The 19,781-nt window shown below is 46.1% G+C and overlaps 1 protein-coding gene across 4 annotated transcripts in view; it reads left to right on the forward strand.

The window, feature by feature from the left end:
• fcsk (fucose kinase) overlaps nucleotides 1-19,781 on the forward strand; it is a 336,758-nt gene that overhangs the window by 278,075 nt on the left and 38,902 nt on the right. For all 4 annotated transcript variants that reach the window (XM_072279284.1, XM_072279282.1, XM_072279286.1 and 1 more), the window contains exons 12-16: nucleotides 637-738; nucleotides 2,851-3,021; nucleotides 14,723-14,796; nucleotides 16,356-16,714; nucleotides 18,365-18,575. In XM_072279284.1, the coding sequence (XP_072135385.1) occupies nucleotides 637-738; nucleotides 2,851-3,021; nucleotides 14,723-14,796; nucleotides 16,356-16,714; nucleotides 18,365-18,575 (917 nt within the window). The remainder of the gene's footprint in view (nucleotides 1-636; nucleotides 739-2,850; nucleotides 3,022-14,722; nucleotides 14,797-16,355; nucleotides 16,715-18,364; nucleotides 18,576-19,781) is intronic.

Raw genomic sequence — 19,781 nt, forward strand, 5'->3', positions numbered from 1 at the left:
GGAGTCTCAAAGGCTGAGTTATTCTGCATCTGGATAGCCACCAAAAATCACCACCCATCCCTGTTTAGGCCTTGAGTTCTGGAATTGTCTCCTGAACTCATTCTCATTTTATAGAGGCCAAGTCAGTGAGTATATCTAAGGCGGAAGTTGATAGTTTCCTGATCGGTCAGGGCATCAAAGGATATGGTGAGAAGGCAGGTATATGGGGTTGAGTGGGATCTGGGATCAGCCATGTTGGAGTGGCAGAGCAGACTCAATGGACTAATTGAGCTCCTGTATCTTATGGTCTTATCTCCTCCTTAAAAGCTGCCTCTTCTTTCTGTATTATCATGTATTGTAGAGCCGCTGCTAAGTTAACAACTTTCACAACACATGCCAGTGATAATAAACCTGATTCTAATTCTGAATTGATTTTTCAGTGATCTTCCTTTCATCGTTTTATTTTGCTCTGTGTAAAATTCTGTCTCCTTCAGCAAAAGCTGTTGGAGAATTTTGCAGCACTAGATAAATGGAAGCGTATTTACTGCTAAATTCAAATGGTACGTGGTTTTCATTGTGTAGGTTAAAGCTGTTGTTTTCACTATGATACAAAATGAAGAGATGAGGTTTATCTTCTAACTCAACTTTGTTTTAAAGCACTCTGCCCTGCTGGACCAGGATTGTTCTGTCATCAACAGTCTCCTGGATGGAGAGATCAGAGTGGAAGCACACAGTGTTGTCCAACACTGCCACCTGGAGGTAACGCTTGGGCTCTGACTCTTCCAGTATCTATACTAAACACAAAATACTCTGCAGATGCTGGGGTCAAGGCAACACTCAAGGTGGGGGGAGGGTGGGAAGGAGAAGGCTGGTAGGTTCCAGGTGAAAAACCAGTAAGGGGAAAGATAAAGGGGTGGGGGAGGGGAGGCAGGGAGGGGATAGGCAGGAAAGTTGAAGAAGGAATAGGGGAAAACACAATGGGTAGTAGAAGGAAGCGGAACCATGAGGGAGGTGATAGGCAGCTGGGGGAGGGGGCAGAGTGACATAGGGATGGGGGAAGGGAGGGGAAGGGAATTACCGGAAGTTGGAGAATTCTATGTTCATACCAAGGGACTGGAGACTACCTAGACGGTATATGAGGTGTTGCTCCTCCAACCTGAGTTTAGCTTCATCATGGCAGTAGAGGAGGCCATGTATGGACATATCTGAATGGGAATGTGTTCCAGTATATTTTTTCCACAATCCCCCAATGGGGGAAGTACTAAGTTTAGATATGCTAAGAAATTGGATTACATAGGACAAGGGTTTTGCCAGGTGCAGGGTGACAACCCAAAGGTCATCTTTTCCCTGCACAGTTCCTGTGTTATTTTTTGCTCCAAATTCCAACATTTACAGACCATTATATCAACAAAAGAAATTGAAGCTAATTTAATTGCGGGCACTATGTGAGTCAAGAAGTGTATGCACCATGAGTCTGCCATGTTAACACATGCAGGACCATTAATGTGCTCACTAGCGTCAATGGCTTACTACACAAGAGTCATTCATATGTACCATTCTCACTCAACAGCAGACGTCCCCAATGTTGCAGAGTCATAAATTAAAAGGGAGCTATCTGAGGCAGTACTGGGCTGATAGCTACGGTACCTGTAGGTTCACTCCCCCTAATCATCCCAGTGCTCCACACCCCCAGGTCAGTAGCCCTTACCCATGCTCCCACCACCCACAAATAGCGCTCTGGGATTTCCCCAACCATCACTTACCTGTTAACCAGCATTCATTCTGCCAGATCACCAAACCTCATTCCCAACTCCAAACTACTAACTTCTCACCAACTAGCTAATAATCTTACCCCCTGATCACCAGTCTTACTGACCTGATCAAAAGCCCAGTACCATATCACAAGTGACACCAAACTTCCAGCATCAATGTAGCATTCCCACAACTCACTACCCTAACCCGTACATCCTTAGAAATGTGGAAGGAATCCCGAGCACCCGAGGAAACCCACATGGTCACAAGGTGAACTTATAGACAGTGATGGGAATCGAACCCTGATCTTAGAGTGGGCACTGTAATAACACTGTGCTAACCACTACACTGTGGTGCTGCCCCTATGCTCGTTTATGCCTGTTTAACCGGAATGAAGAGCGAAAGAGCCAGTGTTCCATGTTATCACAGAGTTAGGATGGAGAGAGAGTCTACAACTTATTCCGGTCTCCAGAGCCCTGTTGTACAGCACAGGTGTGTGGACAGTGGATGCAGAGAGGAAGGTTCTAATCTCTGGTGGCTCCTGCCCCCAAGAACCCATTATCAAGGCTATGGTACAAATCAAAGAAGGTTGAAAGAGGTGTGTGAGAGAAAGCAGAGGGGGAACAGGGTATCTGAAATTGTAGAATTCAGTAGAGATACAAGTGACTGTAGATGCTGGAATCTGGTCCTGAAGCAGGATTTTAACCCAAGGCATTGACAATTCCTTTCCCCCACAGATACTGCTTGAGCCGCTGGGATTGTCCATTAGATTGTTTGTTTTTGGGAAGTTCAATGTTCCTACCTTCAGGTTGTAGACAATGGGGTGGAATATTCCAGCAGCTCATGTTTCGCTCCGGGTTCTAGAGTCTGCTGTCACTTGGAAGCTGACCATATTGGTGAGTGCTGAGATGTGGACACAGAGCTTGGCGTCAGGAGAAAGGGAAGTAAACTAGTGGAAATAAACATTGGTGGTCAGTGTGGAACCAGGGGGCTCAAGGATCTGTTTCCACACTAAGTCTTTGAACTGGTAGCTGGGCATCAAAATCAGGCCGCTGTGGAGATGGTGAGCTTGACTTAATTTCTGAAGGACATCCCTTTTTCTCTGTGTTGGTTTTCCAGGGGACCATTCATTTAGGGTCCGGTTGTCTTCTGTCAGGGGTGGATCTTCTGTCATCACCCGCGCTCCAACGATACCGGCTCCGTGATGTCATCCTCCAGGGTCACCACATTACGCTGAGGGGCCTGAAACTGAAGACATTCACCATTGTGGGACGTCTGGATGACCTGCAGGTATGGTAAATGCTCTTTGTCCAGCAACTTTATCACCTTGAAGAGAAACCTTCCTTGTGTGCAAGTGGATAATATCCTTCTTTTTCCATCAATATTCAGCATCAGACAGAGTTCGGAACATAGCTTGGACAGGTGTAAACTTTTATTGTTGTTTATTTATTTAGATACATAGCACATTAACTGTCCCTTCTGACCCACGACACTGCGCCCACAGTTACACCCCTGTGACGAATTACAGATTAACCGGTATGTTTTCGGAGTATGGGAAGAACGTGGAGCACTGAGAGGAAATCCACAGGGTCATAGGGAGAATGTGCAGACAGCAGGAATTGAACCCCAGCTGGTGGCGCTGTAATAGTGTTATGCTAGCCACCACATTGCCGTGCTGCTCTCTACTTTTTACAGTAACCCAGCTTAGCCACTGTCTCACAATATGGCGCACTCTAACCTCTGCCATCCTGCGATCAGTTTAGTGCCAGGTTGCCTTGCTCCATCAGTATCCGGACTGGCATTAATCTGAGAGCCTTTCAAGTCCGCTGACATCGATCCTTCAAAGCACATGGCGAAGGTTAGGAAGGCTTTCCATGCCATGAGTCGTGATCAAACAAGCTGAAGGTACTTTCAGCAGACCAAGGGGGCAAAGCTTGTATCTAGTATATTTAAGGTAGCTGCAGGAAAGTATAGGGGGTTGTAGGAGGAAAGTTCTTTACACAGAGGGTGGTGAGTGCATGGAACCCCTGCCGGGGTGATGATAGAGGTAGATAGGCTCATTGATGATTGTAAAATGGAAATTTATGTAGGAGGAAAGAGTTAGATTAGTCTTAGAATAGTTTAAAAGGTCAGCACAAGATTGTGGGCTGAAGGACCTGTACAGAGCTGTAATGTTGTATATTCTGTGTTTGTTCATTTTGAAGCACATATCTCACAGATCCCACTTCCCTTCATGTCAAAATACTATTGCTTACTCTCACGCACACTGGACCGGTCCGTGCTGGGGACGTAGCGCTGCGTTCACGCACACTGGACCGGTCGGTGCTGGGGAGGTAGCGCTGCGTTCACGCACACTGGACCGGTCGGTGCTGGGGAGGTAGCGCTGCGTTCACGCACACTGGACCGGTCGGTGCTGGGGAGGTAGCGCTGCATTCACGCACACTGGACCGGTCGGTGCTGGGGACGTAGTGCTGTGTTCACAATCCATTAATGGATGAACTGACACCTAGTGCAAGTGTTTAACGGAGGATGTTAAGGCTGATTTATACTTCTGCGTCAAATGGACGCCGTAACCTACGCAAGTGGCCTATGTGCATTGTGAGCATTTATACTTGTGCATTCGTGTGTCTGCGTCGCTGTGCAATTCGGGCACGTCACGCATGCGTACACACCTACCCATGCAAAGCTTCATGGTCATGGTAGTCTTTCTCGGGTTAAACAAGTTTAAAGCGAGCGTCTTTTTTTGTAAAAGCGAAATGTGTCCTCCATAATTTCGGAGGTCTGTAAAGCTTTATGGAAAGCACGGCAGCCAGAGTGCCTTCCCTGCCCTTCAGTCGCCCAATGGGAAGCTATTGCAGCGTAGGAGGAAATGCGATGCTACCAAGTGGACCAATCACAGTTGTTGCGGTCTGCGTTGTCGCGACGCGTATTTACATTTTGGGAGAGGTGCACGTCAGGCTACGGTGTAGAGATCCGCGTAGGCTCTGCGTAGAGTCCACGGCTACGCCGTACCTACAGCGTCGATTTGACGCCGAAGTATAAATCAGCCTTTAGTCCTTGACTGTTATTTTTGAGAACTTGCTGGATTTGTGCAACAATTTCTTACTGAACTTGTTCAAAATATTTGGACTGATAATTAACAATGCTCTCCTAACATTAAATATGAAGGGCATATCAATCTCCCTCTTCAGACCAGAAAGGTTACAATGTCATCAGATTTTTGTAAGAAGTAGTCACTTGTATATGTGTTTTACAGTAATTTCAACATGTTCCACCATTCCGTCCCTCATCCACACCCCACATTACGCAGTTCCTGTGCTGTCCTGAATTCCATTGAATTTACTCAGTGACAGACCTCTAAAGGTTCACGAGCCTCCACTCTTACATCCAAACTGATGAAATATATCAATGCCTGCCTCCGAGCGACTTGGATCTGCTTCAGTTGCCCACCAGAGCAACAGGTTCACTCAACCGTGGAACACCGGATAACAAAGCTGCATACATCAGGGCGATCTTTATCAACTACAGCTCAACGTTTAATAACATTATTCTCTCAATACTAACCTAAAAGCTCCAAGACCTTGGCCTCAATACCTCCTTGTGCAATCGGATCCTGGATTTCCTCACTGGCAGACCCCAGTCAGTTCACATTGGCAAGAACATCTCCTTCACGATCTCCATTAGCACAGGGGCCCCACAAGCCTGGAGACCACCCCCTGTTCTACTCTCTTTACAATTATGACTGTGAGGCTAAGCACAGCTCCAATACCATATTCCAGTTTGTTGATGTTATCACTGCTATTGGCTGAATCAAAGGTAATGATGAATCAGCTTATAGGATGGAGAATGAAAACCGGCTGAGTGGTACCACAGCAATAATACCCTGGCAGGCAGGTTTGCTAGAGCTGTCGGGGAGGGTTTAAACTAGTTTGGCAGGGGGGTGGGAATCAGAATGTGAGTGCAGAGATTGGGGTAGAAGGACAAGGGCTATGTGTTCTGAGTTGGTGAGGAAGGACAGGCAGGGGACAAAACATAAATGTAGCCAGTTAGAGAGGTTGAAATGTGTCTATTTCAACGCTAGGAGTATTAAGAATAAAGGGGATGAACTTAGAGCATGGATCAGTACGTGGAACTACGAAGTTGTGGCCGTGACTGAAGCTTGGCTGGAGGAAGGGCAGGATTGGCTGATGCAGGTACCGGGGTTTAAAAGGAATAGGATGGGAGGTAGAAAAGGGGAGTGGGGATTAGCATTACTGGTCAGGGATAGTATCACGGCTATAGAAAGGGAGGACGCTGCAGAGGGCGTGTCCACTGAGTCGGTGTGGGTGGAAGTCAGAAATAGGAAGGGATCAATCACTTTTCTGGGAGTAGTCGATAGGCCCCCAAATAGCCCTTGGGACACCGAGGAGTAGATAAGTAAGCAGATTTTAGAATGGTGCGAGAAATACAGGGTTGTAGTTATGAGTGATTTCAACTTCCCTCATATTGACCGGCACCTCCTGACTGCAAAGGGGATAGATGGGGCTGAATTTGTCAGGTGTGTTCAGGAAGGATTCCTGACACGGTATGTGGACTGGCCAACGAGAGGAGAGGCCATACTGGATCTAGTTCTGGGTAATGAACCTGATCAGGTGGCAGACCTCTTGGTGGGGGAGCATTTTGGTGAGAGTGACCACAACTCCCTTAGCTTCAGCATTGCTATTGAAAAGGATGAAAACAGACAAAATGGGGAAGTGCTTAACTGGGGAAGGGCTAACTATGAAGGAATGAGGCAGGAACTAGCGAGAGTAAATTGGAAACAGATGCTCAAGGGGGAAAGAAAATTACGAAGACGAAGGAATTGGTTGTTGACTTCAGAAGGCGTAGCGGACCGCACGACCCAATTTACATCGGTGGTGCGCAAGTGGAACAGGTGAAAAGCTTTAAATTCCTCGGGGTCAACATCACAAATGACCTGATTTGGTCCAACCAAGTAGAGTTCACTGCCAAGAAGGCCCACCAGCGCCTTTACTTCCTGAGAAAACTAAAGAAATTTGGCCTGTCCCCTAAAACCTTCACTAATTTTTATAGATGCACCGTAGAAAGCATTCTTCTAGGGTGCATCACAACCTGGTATGGAAGCTGTGCTGTCCAAGACTGAAAGAAGCTGCAGAAGATCATGAACACAGCGCAGCACATCACGCAAACCAATCTTCTGTCCGTGGACTCACTTTACACCGCACGCTGTCGGAGCAATGCTGCCAGGATAATCAAGGACACGACCCACCCAGCCAACACACTCTTCGTCCCTCTTCCCTCTGGGAGAAGGCTCAGGAGCTTGAAGACTTGTACAGCCAGATTTGGGAACAGCTTCTTTCCAACTGTGATAAGACTGCTGAACAGACCCTGACCCGGATCTGGGCCGTACCCTCCGAATATCCGGACCTGCCTCTCAGTTTTTTTGCACTACCTTACTTTCCTTTTTCTATCTTCTATTTACGATTTATAATTTAAATTTTTAATATTGACTAATTTTAACTATTTTTAATATTTAATATTTGTAATCCAGGGAGTGGGAAGCGCAAAATCAAATATCACGTGATGATTGTACGTTCTAGTACCAATTGTTTGGCGACAGTAAAGTATAAAGCACAGAAGTAATGTGGAGGAAGTTTAGGGGCCACTTGTGCTGGGTTCAGGATAGGCTTGTCCCGCTGAGACAAGGAAAAAATGGTAGGAAAAAGGGAACCGTGGCTGACGAAACACGTGAGGCAACTCGTCAAGAGGAAGAAGGAAGCATATGTTAGATATAAGAAGCCGGAAGCAGGAGGGGCTCATGAGAAATATAGGGTAGCCAGGAAGGAGCAAGAAAGGACTTAGGAGAGCTCGAAGGGACCTTGGCATGTAGGATTAAGGAGAACCCCAAGGCATTCTATGCGTATGTGAAGAACAGAAGGATGACAAGAATGAAGGTGGGGCTGCTAAAGGATAAAGAAGGCAACATGTGCCTGGAGGCGAGGGAGGTTGGAGAGATCCTAAATGAATACTTTGCTTCAGTATTCACAAGTGAAAAGGACCTTGATCATGGTGAGGTCGAAATAGAACAGGCCTGTGTGCTGGACAGTGTGGAGATTAAGGAAGAAGAAGTGTTGGATCTTCTTAAAAACATCAAGATTGATAAATCCCCAGGGTCGGACGTGATACACCCCAGGTTGCTGTGGGAAGTGAGAGAAGAGGTTGCTGGAACAGTAGCTATGATCACTGAATCCTCCTTGGTTGCAGGGGAGGTGCCGGAGGATTGGAGAATGGCAAATGTAGTTCCCTTGTTTAAAAAAGGTAATAGGGAGAATCATGTGAACTATAGACCAGTGAGTCTTACGTCGGTGGTCTGCAAACTATTGGAAAGGATTCTTAAGAATAGGATCTACGAGCACTTGGAGAAGTACAGTCTACTCAAGGATTACCAACATGGCTTTGTAAAGGGAAGGTCGTGCCTCATAAGCCTAATTGAGTTTTTTGAAGAGGTAACAAAAGAAATTGATGAGGGTAGGGCAGTAGATGTGATCTACATGGATTTTAGCAAGGCATTTGACAAGGTCCCCAATGAGAGACTCAGCCAGAAAGTCATGAGGCATGGGATCAGTGGAACCTTGGCTGTTTGGATAAAAAATTGGCTAAAAGGAAGAGAGTAGTAGTGGAAGGAAAGTATTCTGCCTGGAGGTTGGTGACTAGTGGAGTGCTGCAAGGATCTGTCCTAGGACCCCTGCTCTTTGTGATTTTTATAAATGACCTGGATGAAGAGGCGGAAGGATGGGTGAGTAAGTTTGCAGATGATACGAAGTTTGGAGGAGTTATGGATGGAGCTGTAGGTTGTCAAAGGTTACAAGAGGATATAGACAGGATGCAGAGTTGGGCAGAAAAGTGGCAGATGGAGTTCAATCTGGATAAGTGTGAGGTGATGCATTTTGGAAGGACAAACCAGAAGGCTGAGTACAGGGTTAATGGTCGGTTACTTAAGAGTGTGGATGAACAGAGTGACCTTGGGTTTCAAATCCATACATCCCTCAAGGTTGCTGCACAGGTTGATAGGATAATTAAGAAGGCCTATGGGATGCCAGGCTTCATTAATAGGGGGATTGAGTTCAAGAGTAGAGAGGTCATGTTGCAACTCTACAAATCTCTGGTGAGACCACACTTAGAATATTGTGTTCAGTTCTGGTCACCTCATTATAGGAAGGATGTGGAAGCTATGGAGAGGCTGCAGAGAAGATTTACCAGGATGTTGCCTGGATTGGAAAACGAGTCTTACAAAGCAAGGTTAGCAGAGCTGGGACTTTTCTCTTTGGAGCATAGAAGGATGAAAGGGGACTTGATAGAGGTCTACAAGATTATGAGAGTCATAGATAGGGTGGATAGCCAGTACCTATTTCCCAGGGCCCAGATAGCAAACACCAGAGGGCATATGTGCAAAGTTAAGGGAGGGAAGTTTAGGGGAGACATCAGGGGTAAGTTTTTTACACAGAAGGTTGTGGGTGCCTGGAATGACTTGCCAGGGATGGTGGTGGAGGCTAAAACATTAGTGGTATTTAAGAGCCTCTTGACAGGCACATGGATAAAAGAAAAATAGAGCGTTACGGGGTAGTGTGGGTTTAGTATGTTTTTTTAAGGAATATATGGGTCGGCACAATATCGAGGGCCGAAGGGCCTGTACTGTGCTGTAGTATTCTAGTGTCTAGTATCAATAACCTTTTACTCAATGTCAGCAAGACCAAGGAGCTGATTATTGACTTCAGGAGAAGAAAACTAGAGGTTCATGAGCCAGTCCTCAGTGGAGGATCAGAGGTGGAGAGGGTCAGCAACTAAATTCCTTGGAGTTATTATTTTGGAGGGCCTGTCCTAGGTCCAGCTTGTAGGGGCAATAATGAAGAAAGCACAGTCGTGCCTCTACTTCCTCAGAAATTCGCAAAAATTCAGCATGACATCTGAAACGTTGACAAAATTCTATAGATGTGTGTTGGAGAGTATATTGACTGGCTGTATCACAGCCTGGTATGGAAACACCAATGCCCTTGAATAGAAAATTCTACAAAAAGTAATGGATACGGCCCAGTCCATCAAGGGTAAAGCCCTCCCCACCATTGAGCACGTCTACACGAAACACTGGCGGGAAAGCAGCATCCATCATCAAGGACCTCCACCACCCAGGTCATGCTCGCTTCTCGCTGCTGCCATCAGGTAGAAGGTACAGGAGTTTCGGAGCTCAGACCACCAGATTCAGGAGCAGTTATTACCCCTCAACCATCAGGCTCTTAAATCAACCACTCAACTTCACTTGCCCCATCAGTGAACTGTTCACACAACCTATAAACTCTCTTTCAAGGAATGTTCTTCTCATGTTCTCAATATTTATTGCTTATTTATTATTATTTCTTTCCTTTTGTATTTGCACAGTCTGTTGGCTTTTGCATACTGGCTGAGTGCCCAAGTTAGTGCAGTCTTTCATTGATTTTGTTATGGTTATCAGTCTATTATAGATTTATTGAGTGTGCCTGAAAGAAAATGAATCTCAGAGTTGTGTATGGTGACATATATGTATATTTGATAATAAATTTACTTTGAACTATTGTTTACAGAATCTCAGATAGTGACGAGGAGGCGTACAGCAGTGAGGTATACCAGCTGGTTGAGTGGTGTGGCAACAACCTTGCACTCAACATCAGTAATTGATTGTGGACTTCAGAAAGGGGAAGTCAAGGGAAGTCCTCATTGGGGGATTAGCAGTGCAACAGATGAACAGTTTCAAGCTCCTAGGTGTCAATATCTCCTGGAGTGAACATATTGATGCAATTACAAAGAAGACACAATAGCGGCTATATTTCATCAAGAGTTTTAGGTGTAGGAGGGCCATTACACAGGATCGGAGAAAAGCTGCAGTAATTTGCAAACTCAGGCATCTCCTTCATAGGAATTCACCTCCAGCAATGAGGACATCTTCAAAAGGTGAACCCTCAAAAACTCAGCACCCATTATTACAGATCCCCCTCAACAAGAACAAGCTCTCTTCTCATTGCTTCCATCAAGGAGGAGGTACAGGAGCAAAGACATGTTTTAGGAACAGCTTCTTGCCCTCTGCCATCAGATTTCTGAATGGACATTGAACCCATGTACACTACCTCAGTATTTTTTTAAATCTCTTTTTGCATTAACATTTAATGTTTCCTATTGTAAATTACAGTTTTTTTATTATTATGTAATGCAATGTACTGAGGCTGAAGCTGTGGCCTGCCCCGAGCTTCGTGTCCTGGGACTTACTGTCGTTCTGAATGCTTATTGCTTGCTTTTACTGTGTGCGTAATTCTGTCTCTCCCTGTACATTGGGTGTTTGTCGGTCTTTTTTTTAATGGGTTCTGTTAGGTGTCTTGTTTTGTGGCTGCCTACAATGAGATGAATTTCAAGGTTGCATGATGTATATGTGCTTCGATGATAAAGGTACTGTGAACTTTGAAAGTGCCTTGTTAATGAGAGAGGTCAGAGGAGAATGGCCAGACTGTTTCAAGCTGACAGGAAGGCAACAGTAACGCAAATGACTACACGCTACTACAGTGGTGTGCGAAAGGACATCTCTGAATGCACAAAATGTCGAACATTAAAGTGGATGAGCTACAGCAACAGAAGACCACAAATATACACTCAGTGGACACTTTATTAGGACAGGAGATACTTAATAAAGTGGCCACCGAGTTTATGTCCTACGCTGGTTTGTCCTCCCAAAGTGCAACACCTCATTGTCTGAATTAAAGTCCATTTGCCATTTACCAGCCCAGTTTTCCAGCTGATCTAGATCACGCTGCAGACCTTGATAGCCTCCCTTGCTGTCCACTATGCACCCCCGCCCCACCCCCCATCTTGGAGGCATCCACAAATTTGTTGATCCAATTTACTGCATTTGTCTTCCAAATCATTTATAAGATGACAAACAATAACGGACCCTGTACTGATCCCTGCGACACACCACTAGTCACAGGCCTCCACCTACTACCACTCTCTGGCTACTCCCGCAAACCCAATATTGAATCCAATTTACTACTTTATCATAAATACCAAGCAAACTGAACCTTCTGGACTAGCTTCTCATGCAGGACTTTGTCAAAGACCTTGCTAAAGTCCATGCAGACAACACCCATTACCATTCCTTCATCAACTTTCCTGGTAATCTCTTCAAAAAGCTCTATAAAATTGGTTAGATATGACCTCATCCTTGCATTAGAATGTTTTAGGTATCTTTGCCATGCCTCCGCAGTTTCTGCCTTAGCCTCCTACAAGATCCGAAGAGACACCCTGTCAGACTGTGGAGGCCTATCCACCCTAATTCGCCTCAAAACAGCAAGTACCTCCTCTTTTGTAATCTGTTTACCATCCATGACCTCACCTCTCTTTTGTCTCAGTACTATAGATTCTGCGTCTGTCTCCCAAGTAAATACATTTGCAAAGACCCCATTTCAGATCTTCTGCATCACTTTCAGCTCCATGCATAGATGACCATGCTTATCTTCAAGTCCCTTGCTGTCCTTTTGTTCTAAATATATCTACAGAAGCTCTTGGGATTCTTGTTCACGTTGTCTGCCAGAACAACTTCATGCCTTCTTTTAGGCCTCCTGATTTCCTTCCTAAGTGTTCACTTGTATATGTTACGCTCAAGCACTTCATTTGTCCCTTGCTGCCAACACCTGCTATGCATCTCCTTCTTCTTCTTAACCAGGGCCTCAGTATCCATTGAAAACCAAGGTTTCCTAAACCTGTTAGCCTTGCCTTGCCTTGTATCCTAACGGGAACATACAAACTCTATTCTTAATTTTTCACTTCAGCAATCTTCCCACTTACCAAGCACACCTTTGCCAGAAAACAACCTGTCCCAATCCACGCCTGCCAGTTGCTTTCTGATGCCATCAAAGTAAAATTTCAACCCCAAGACCAGTTCCATCCTTCACAATTATCTTGAAACTAGTGGAATTATGGTCATCGGATCCAAAATGTTTCCCTACACACACTTCTGTCACCTGCCTGCTCTGTCTCATTCCCTGGTGGGAGATCCAGTATCACACCTTCCCTGATACTGCATATTGATTAAGGAAATTTCCCTGAACACATTTGACAGACTCTATCCATCCAGTTCCTTTACAATATGGGAGTCCTAGTCAATGTGTGGAAAGTGAAAATCACTTGGTATTGCAGTCTAGTTTTACTTGGCAATTGTCTGTTATGTCTCCACAAATTTGCTCCTCTAAATTCTGCGAACTGTTGGGTGGTCAATAATATAATCTTATTTATGGTTATCCCCATCATTCTTCAGTTCCACCCGTATAGCCTTAGTAAACGAGCCCTCCAATTTGCCCTGTCTGAGCACTACTGTGACACTTCCCCTGTCTAGGAATGCCACTCCTCCCCCTTTAATCCCTCCCCTTCTATCATATCTAAAACCACAGAACCCCAGAGTACTGAGCTGCCAATCCTGTCTCCTGCAACCAACTCTCTCCAATGGTTACAGTGTCATAATTCCACCTGCTGATCCATGCTCTTAGATCATCTGCCTTAGCTACAATATTGCTTGCATGGAAATAGGTGTAACACTGCACAGTGCTCCCGGCCTGCTGAGCCTTTCAGTCCTGTCTGTGTATGTGTATCTATTTTCCCCACAATTACTGGCACTCTGGTTCCATTCCCCAGTTTAAACACCACTGCCACCGTCCCACTGAGCAGATCCAGCACACCTTCCCACAAGGATATTAGTCCTCCTCCAGTTCAAGTGCAAAATGTCCCGATTATATAGCTCTTACTGTCCATGGAAGAGAGCCTAATGCTCCAAAGATCTGAAGCTCTCCATCCTGCGCCATCTCCTTAGCCATGTGTTAAACTGTATTATCTTCCTATTTCCTAGCAGGTGGCATGGGTAGCAAACCCATGGGAGATCACCAGCCTAGAAGTCCTGTCCTTTAACTTGCCACGCAGCTCCCTGAATCCACTTTGCAGGACTTCGTCACACTTCCTGACTATGTCTTTGGACCACAAAACTTTAGCTGCTCACCTCCCCCTAAGGAATGCGCTGGACTCGATCCAGGATATCTCTGGCCCTAGCACCTGAGAGGCACTTACCATCCGGGAATCTCATTCTCATCCACAGAACCTTCTGTTTACTCTCCTAACCAACGAATTCCCTCTCATGACAGCTTGCCTCTTCTCCCCACAGAGCCAAGCACAGTGCCAGAGACCTGATTGCTGTGGGTTTTCTCTGCAAGATCATCTCCAAAACAGTATCCACAACAATATTCTTGTTATTGAGAGGAAAGGCCACAGGGGAACCATGCGCAGGCTGCCTATTCCTTTTCCCTCTCCTGATGGTCACCCAGTTACCTGGGTCCTGCACCTTAGGTGTGACTACCGCCCTGTATCTCCTGTCAGTCAGAGCTTCAGCCTCCTGAGTGGTCCAGAGCTCATTCAGCTCCAGCGCCAGCGCCAGTTCCCTGACACTGTCTGTAAGATGCTGCACAGCATGCTCTTCTTGCAGGAGTAGTTGTCTGGGACACTCGAGGTCTCCCTGTCTTCCCACATCCCACAAGAGGAGCACTCCACTGTCCTGCTTGTCATTCCTACTGCTCTCAACTGTGCAAAAAGAAAGAAACTCACCAGAAGTTTATCTTAGCCACCCCCTCTTCTTGCCAAAGCCTCTTGAGCCAAAGCTTCAGCTGTCCACTCTAATACTGGCCCACACCAACAATGTCACTCCACTTAAACCGAACTGCTGTTTGTAGGGCCCTTGCCAAGTACTTAATCACTTACGCAATCTTAAACTCTGCCGAATATCCAATCAGGTCCTGCTTGCTTTTTAAATCTTGTGCTTATTTAACCTCAGGACTTGAAAGAGTCTAACATGCTGAGTACAAACCAGCCCTTTCCGAGTCTCCTATGGTAGATCTGAACCATTCTTAACAATACAATCTTCTTGTCTCTCTTTTAGGTGCCTTTCAGCAGTAGCTCCTCAACCTTCCTGAATGTTCCATGGTCCACATTCTTTGAAAGAACTGGAATCAAGTAAGGCTGGCTTACATCATCCCTTGCATGCACCTTTGGAGGCAGTACCGTAGAATCAGAATCAGCTTTCACATCACCGGCAATTAAGTAGTTAATTTTGTAGCAGTATAATGCAATACATGAAAAAACTGTGAATTACAGTAAATGTATATAATAGTTACATTAGTGCAAAAAATAGGGGATGAAAAAAGTGGAAGTGGTAGGATTACAGTTAAATACAGCACAGTGTGCCCTCTAGTACAAAAGACATACCTTCTGAAGGATTACCAATGAGTTCACTACCCTGCTGTGGTCCTGCAGGTGTGTGTGTGTGATGTGTGTGTCTATGTTGGTATGTGTGTGTGTCTCTCTCGCTCGGTATGTGTATGTGTGTGTGTCTATGTTGGTATGTGTGTGTGTCTCTCTCGCTCGGTGTGTGTGTGCGTGTCTGTAAGTGTGTATGGCTCTGTGTGTGTGTGTGTGTGTGTGTGTGTGTATGCATGCATATATGTGAGTGCCTGTGTGCGTATGGTGTGTGTGTCTGTGTGTGCCAGTGCGTATGTGTGTGTATCTTTGTATGTGTGTGTCTGAGTTTGTGTGTGAGTGAGTGAGTGTGTGTCTGTCTTTGTGTGTGTTTATGTGTGTGTGCCCGTGTGTGTGTGTGAGTCTGTGTGTGTGTGTGTGTGTGTGTGTGTGTGTGTGTGTGTCTGTAAGTGTGTGTGTGCGTGCATGTCTCTCTCTCTCTCCCTCTATCTCTATCTCTATCTCTCTCTCTCATCTCCCCCCTCATTTTAAAGGTTCTTTTTCTGTCTCTTTACTGGGTGGTTTGGCAGCCAATGTTTTGTCAGCATCCAGTTCACGCTTTACAACTTTTGGCACAATACAGTTTGATAGCGTTGATAGATTTATCACTGAAGCAGGATCCCCTTAAAAATTGGCCCTTAATGTTTTCCCATCTATTTGCCTATGACAAGCAGTGTATTGTGCTGGAACGGGGATGTGTACTGTGCTGGAACGGGGATGTGTACTGTGCTGGAATGGGGATGTGTACTGTGCTAAAACGGGTATGTGTACTGTGCTGGAATGGGGATGTGTATTGTGCTGGATGGGGATGTGCACTGTGCTGGAATGGAAATGTGCACTGTGCTGGAACGGGAATGTGTATTGTGCTGGAACAGGGATGTATACTGTGCTGGAACGGGGATGTGTACTGTGCTGGAACGGGGATGTATATTGTGCTGGAACGGGGATGTGTATTGTGCTGGAACGGGGATGTGTATTGTGCTGGATGGGGATGTGCACTGTGCTGGATGGGGATGTGCACTGTGCTGGAATGGAAGTTAGCACCTATCTTCATACTTTCTGAAAACTTTGCAAGAAAGGCATCAATTCCATGATCCAAATCATTGACATATAAGGTAAAAAGAATCGGTATTGGTGAGTTGTGGCAATGAGGCATTCTACCAGATGGTCTTGACAGTTTTCTCAGGGAACCACCTCCATTGAATCGGAGTCCCTGGCTCACAACGTCTGCAGGAAATTCCGTGCTGACCACTGCCTGATGGACTTGTTTCTCACAGGAAGGAGGAGGTGTGGGCTCCTAGCCAAATGGAAAACAACCTCCTCAGTGCTCAACTCTTCCCAGTCTTGCACGCAACCGAGCTTGTTGGGATGGAGGACGTGTTGTGGCTGCTCGGACAGCCGAGCGGGCAGGATCTGAGGAGATGGCAGTCTGCCTGGCGCCTGTCAATGAGGGAGATTCTGAACTGCCTGGACCAGCAGGCCGAGCTCGGCTGGAGGCAGCAGCTCTTCCTCGCCCAAACCCAGAGCCAAGTGCAGAGCATCCTGTGCACTCGCAAAGACAGCAGCCTCTGCCCTCTCATTCAAGCAGCCATCTGTGAGGGGCATGAGGAGGAAATACTACGTACACTTGATACAGGTGAGAGCCAACATCTTTATGGTCAGTAGAACAGGAAGCTGAACAAGGGCTTGGGGATTTTAGTGTGTGAGGGGTTCCTAGGCTCCAGTCCCACCTCAGTGGCTAAAGTCACATTCTGAGCTCAGGTTACAGTGGAGCTGTAAACTGACACCATATTGCCAAGGGTGTCACCTGTCATGGAACATAGAGCTGTACAGACCCTTCAGCCCACAGTGCTGTGCTGAACTTTTAACCTACCCTAAGAATACTTTTACCTTTCCTCCTATCTGCCTCTACCACTATTCTTGGGAGGGTGTTCACACTCCCACCACCCTCTGTGTAAAAAATTAAATCTGCCATTCACCCTATACTTTCCTTAAATTATGCCCCCTTGTATTAGCCTTTCGGCCCTGGCAAAAACATTCTGGTTATCAACCCTATCTATGTGTCATGTGTCCAGCAACAATGGATATGAAATGAGTCAGGTTTTATAAACAAACAACGATATTTATTAATCTCTACTCAAAACATAGAAAAGTAAACAAACTAGTTTAACCGGAAGTTAACCATTATGCGGCTATCTCAAACAAATAGTCAAACTTAGAAATAGTTCTTAACGAGTTCTCATTCAAGTATAGTCTTAAAGTCGTAAGTTGAAAAGTCCAAGAGATTTTTACAGTCTTTAAGGAGAGACTTTACTGCAGCAACAATTCCTCCAAAGAAAATGACGAATCTGCCGATCACAGTCAAGCGATGCTTTGTCCAAAGTAGTCACGTCGAATATAAGGTCATGAAGTAACTGACCTTTTCTCTTGGGAGGGGGACACTGCACAAACCGTCCTGACCTTGCAGGGGTGTACTCAAACATGCATGCCACAATTTCCTGGACGATTCTGATTCCAAATAGTCGGATCATTTCCAAAGCATCGAACATCATTAACTTTACCCAATCTTTCGGGTTCCCATACTTTGGTAAGGTCTTCACTGTCCAACACTAGACTGTAAAGGTAAAACAAAGGTGCAACAAACAAAAACTGGCAGCGATTGGCGAAACTGCCGGCAGCAACGTGTTTGCACCTTAAAATAGAAAGTAAAACTGCATCACACTTTGGCGGGCTTCCTTAAATACTGTAGGGAACACGCCATCATGTGACATAACATCACCCCATGGTCATGAGATAATTACATCATCCCACTCACAAGACCATTACATCATCCCACTGTCCCGTGATCAAACTGTGGGCATGTAACACTATGCCTCTTATAACCTTCTAGACCTCTGTCGATTCACCTCTCATCCTCCAAAGAGAAAAGCCCGAGCTCACTCAACCTATCCTCATGAGACACGGTCTCTAATCCAGGCAGCATCCTGGTAAATCCCCTCTGCACCCTCTCTAAAGCTTCCACATCCTTCCTGCCAGATGACATTGGCAGTTCCTCCAGCTGTGTGTTGCTGCGGATTCCAGCACCAGCAGTCCTTTGTTGCACTGTACCCCTGCCAGTAGGGGCCAGACATCACTGACAGAAGCGGGCTCAGTACTGGGTCAGCAGCCTGCATGGATTGTTGGGGAGGAGTGACACATTCAGGCTTTGCTAGCCTGGCCTGACTGAACTCCGTTTCCAGGGGAGGCTGTCACTGAGCAGGTTACCAGCTGTCGTCTTGGTTTACAGTGGCTGCCACCACCAGCGACCCAGGGGTTGCAGCTCGCACTCTTGCCTGTGTGGCGGACGTGTTGGGCTGCATGGCTGGGGGACGAGGTGGTCTGCGGAGTGGGCCCGCCGCCAATCGGGCCTGGTCGGAAGCCTTCCAGCTGCTGGAGAGCAGGGAGCTGGCGCTGGGAGTGAAGAAGCTGGCAGAGGAGCGGAGCAGGTGGCTGAGCAGGTGAGGGTCAGAAACAAGTTTGTTATCAGTGACAAAGGTCATGCAATGTGTTGCTTTGTGGCAGCAGTACTGTGTGAGGTACAAAACAATTACCATATGACAATAACAGAGCGTACACCCAGTGTATATCTGTGGTAGTTCATCCACCTCGAGGTTCCATGTGCTGTGCATTCAGAGATGCTCTTGCACACACCACCGTTGTAACGTGTGGTTATTTGAGTGACTGTCACCTTCCTGTCAGCTTGAGCCAGTCTGGCCCTTCTCCTCCGGCCTCTCTCATTAACTCCAGGCGTTCTCAAGGTGTTTTCACCCACAGAACTGCCCCTCACTGGATGTTCATTGTTTTCACACCATTCTATGTAAACTCTGCAGAATGTCATGTGTGAAAATCCCAGGAGATCAGCAGTTTCTGAGATATTCAAACCACCCTGTCTGGCACCAACAATCATTCCATGATTAGAGTCACTTAGATTACATTTCTTTCTCATTCTGATGTTTGGTCTGAACAACAACTGAACCTTTTGGCTATGTCTGCATGCTTTTATGCATTGAGTTGCTGTCACATGATTGCCTGGTTAGGTATTTGTATTAACGAGCGTTGTACAGGTGCACCTAATAAAGTGGCCACTGAGTGTACGGTATTACTACACAGTACAGGCCCTTCAGCCAACAATGAGAAACTGACCTTGTAACCTACTCTAAGATTAATATACCCTTCCCTCCTACATAGCTCTCCACTTTTCTGTTATCCACTTGCCTGTCTAAGAGTTTCTTAAATCCCCTTCATGTATCTGCTTCTATGACCAGGGTGTTCCATGTGCTCACCACTCTCTTTGTTGAAATGTTACCTGTGACATCCCCCACACTTTCAGTGGTTCAGTGGTTCCATTTAATAGCTGAGAATGTATACAGTATACTGCCTGAAATTCTTACTCTTCGCAGACATCCACCAAACAGAAGGAAATGAATGACAGAGAAACGTTAGGAGCCCTGAGCCCCCTCCTATTAGCTCTTGTGCCTCTTGGTACTAGTGAGAAGAGGGCATGCCTCACCAGGCCTGTCGGATCACTGTCTGACTGGGGCCAGGGTTCTGTAGTGACTGAGTGCCCAGGTCAGCACAGGAATTCCCTGGGATGGCCAGAATCAAGAGACGAGTCAGACCTGCAGATGTAGGCTCTGTCATACCACTACAGTGCACAAGCCCAG

Source organism: Mobula birostris, chromosome 15 (assembly GCF_030028105.1).
Source record: "Mobula birostris isolate sMobBir1 chromosome 15, sMobBir1.hap1, whole genome shotgun sequence".
NCBI lineage: Eukaryota > Metazoa > Chordata > Chondrichthyes > Myliobatiformes > Myliobatidae > Mobula > Mobula birostris.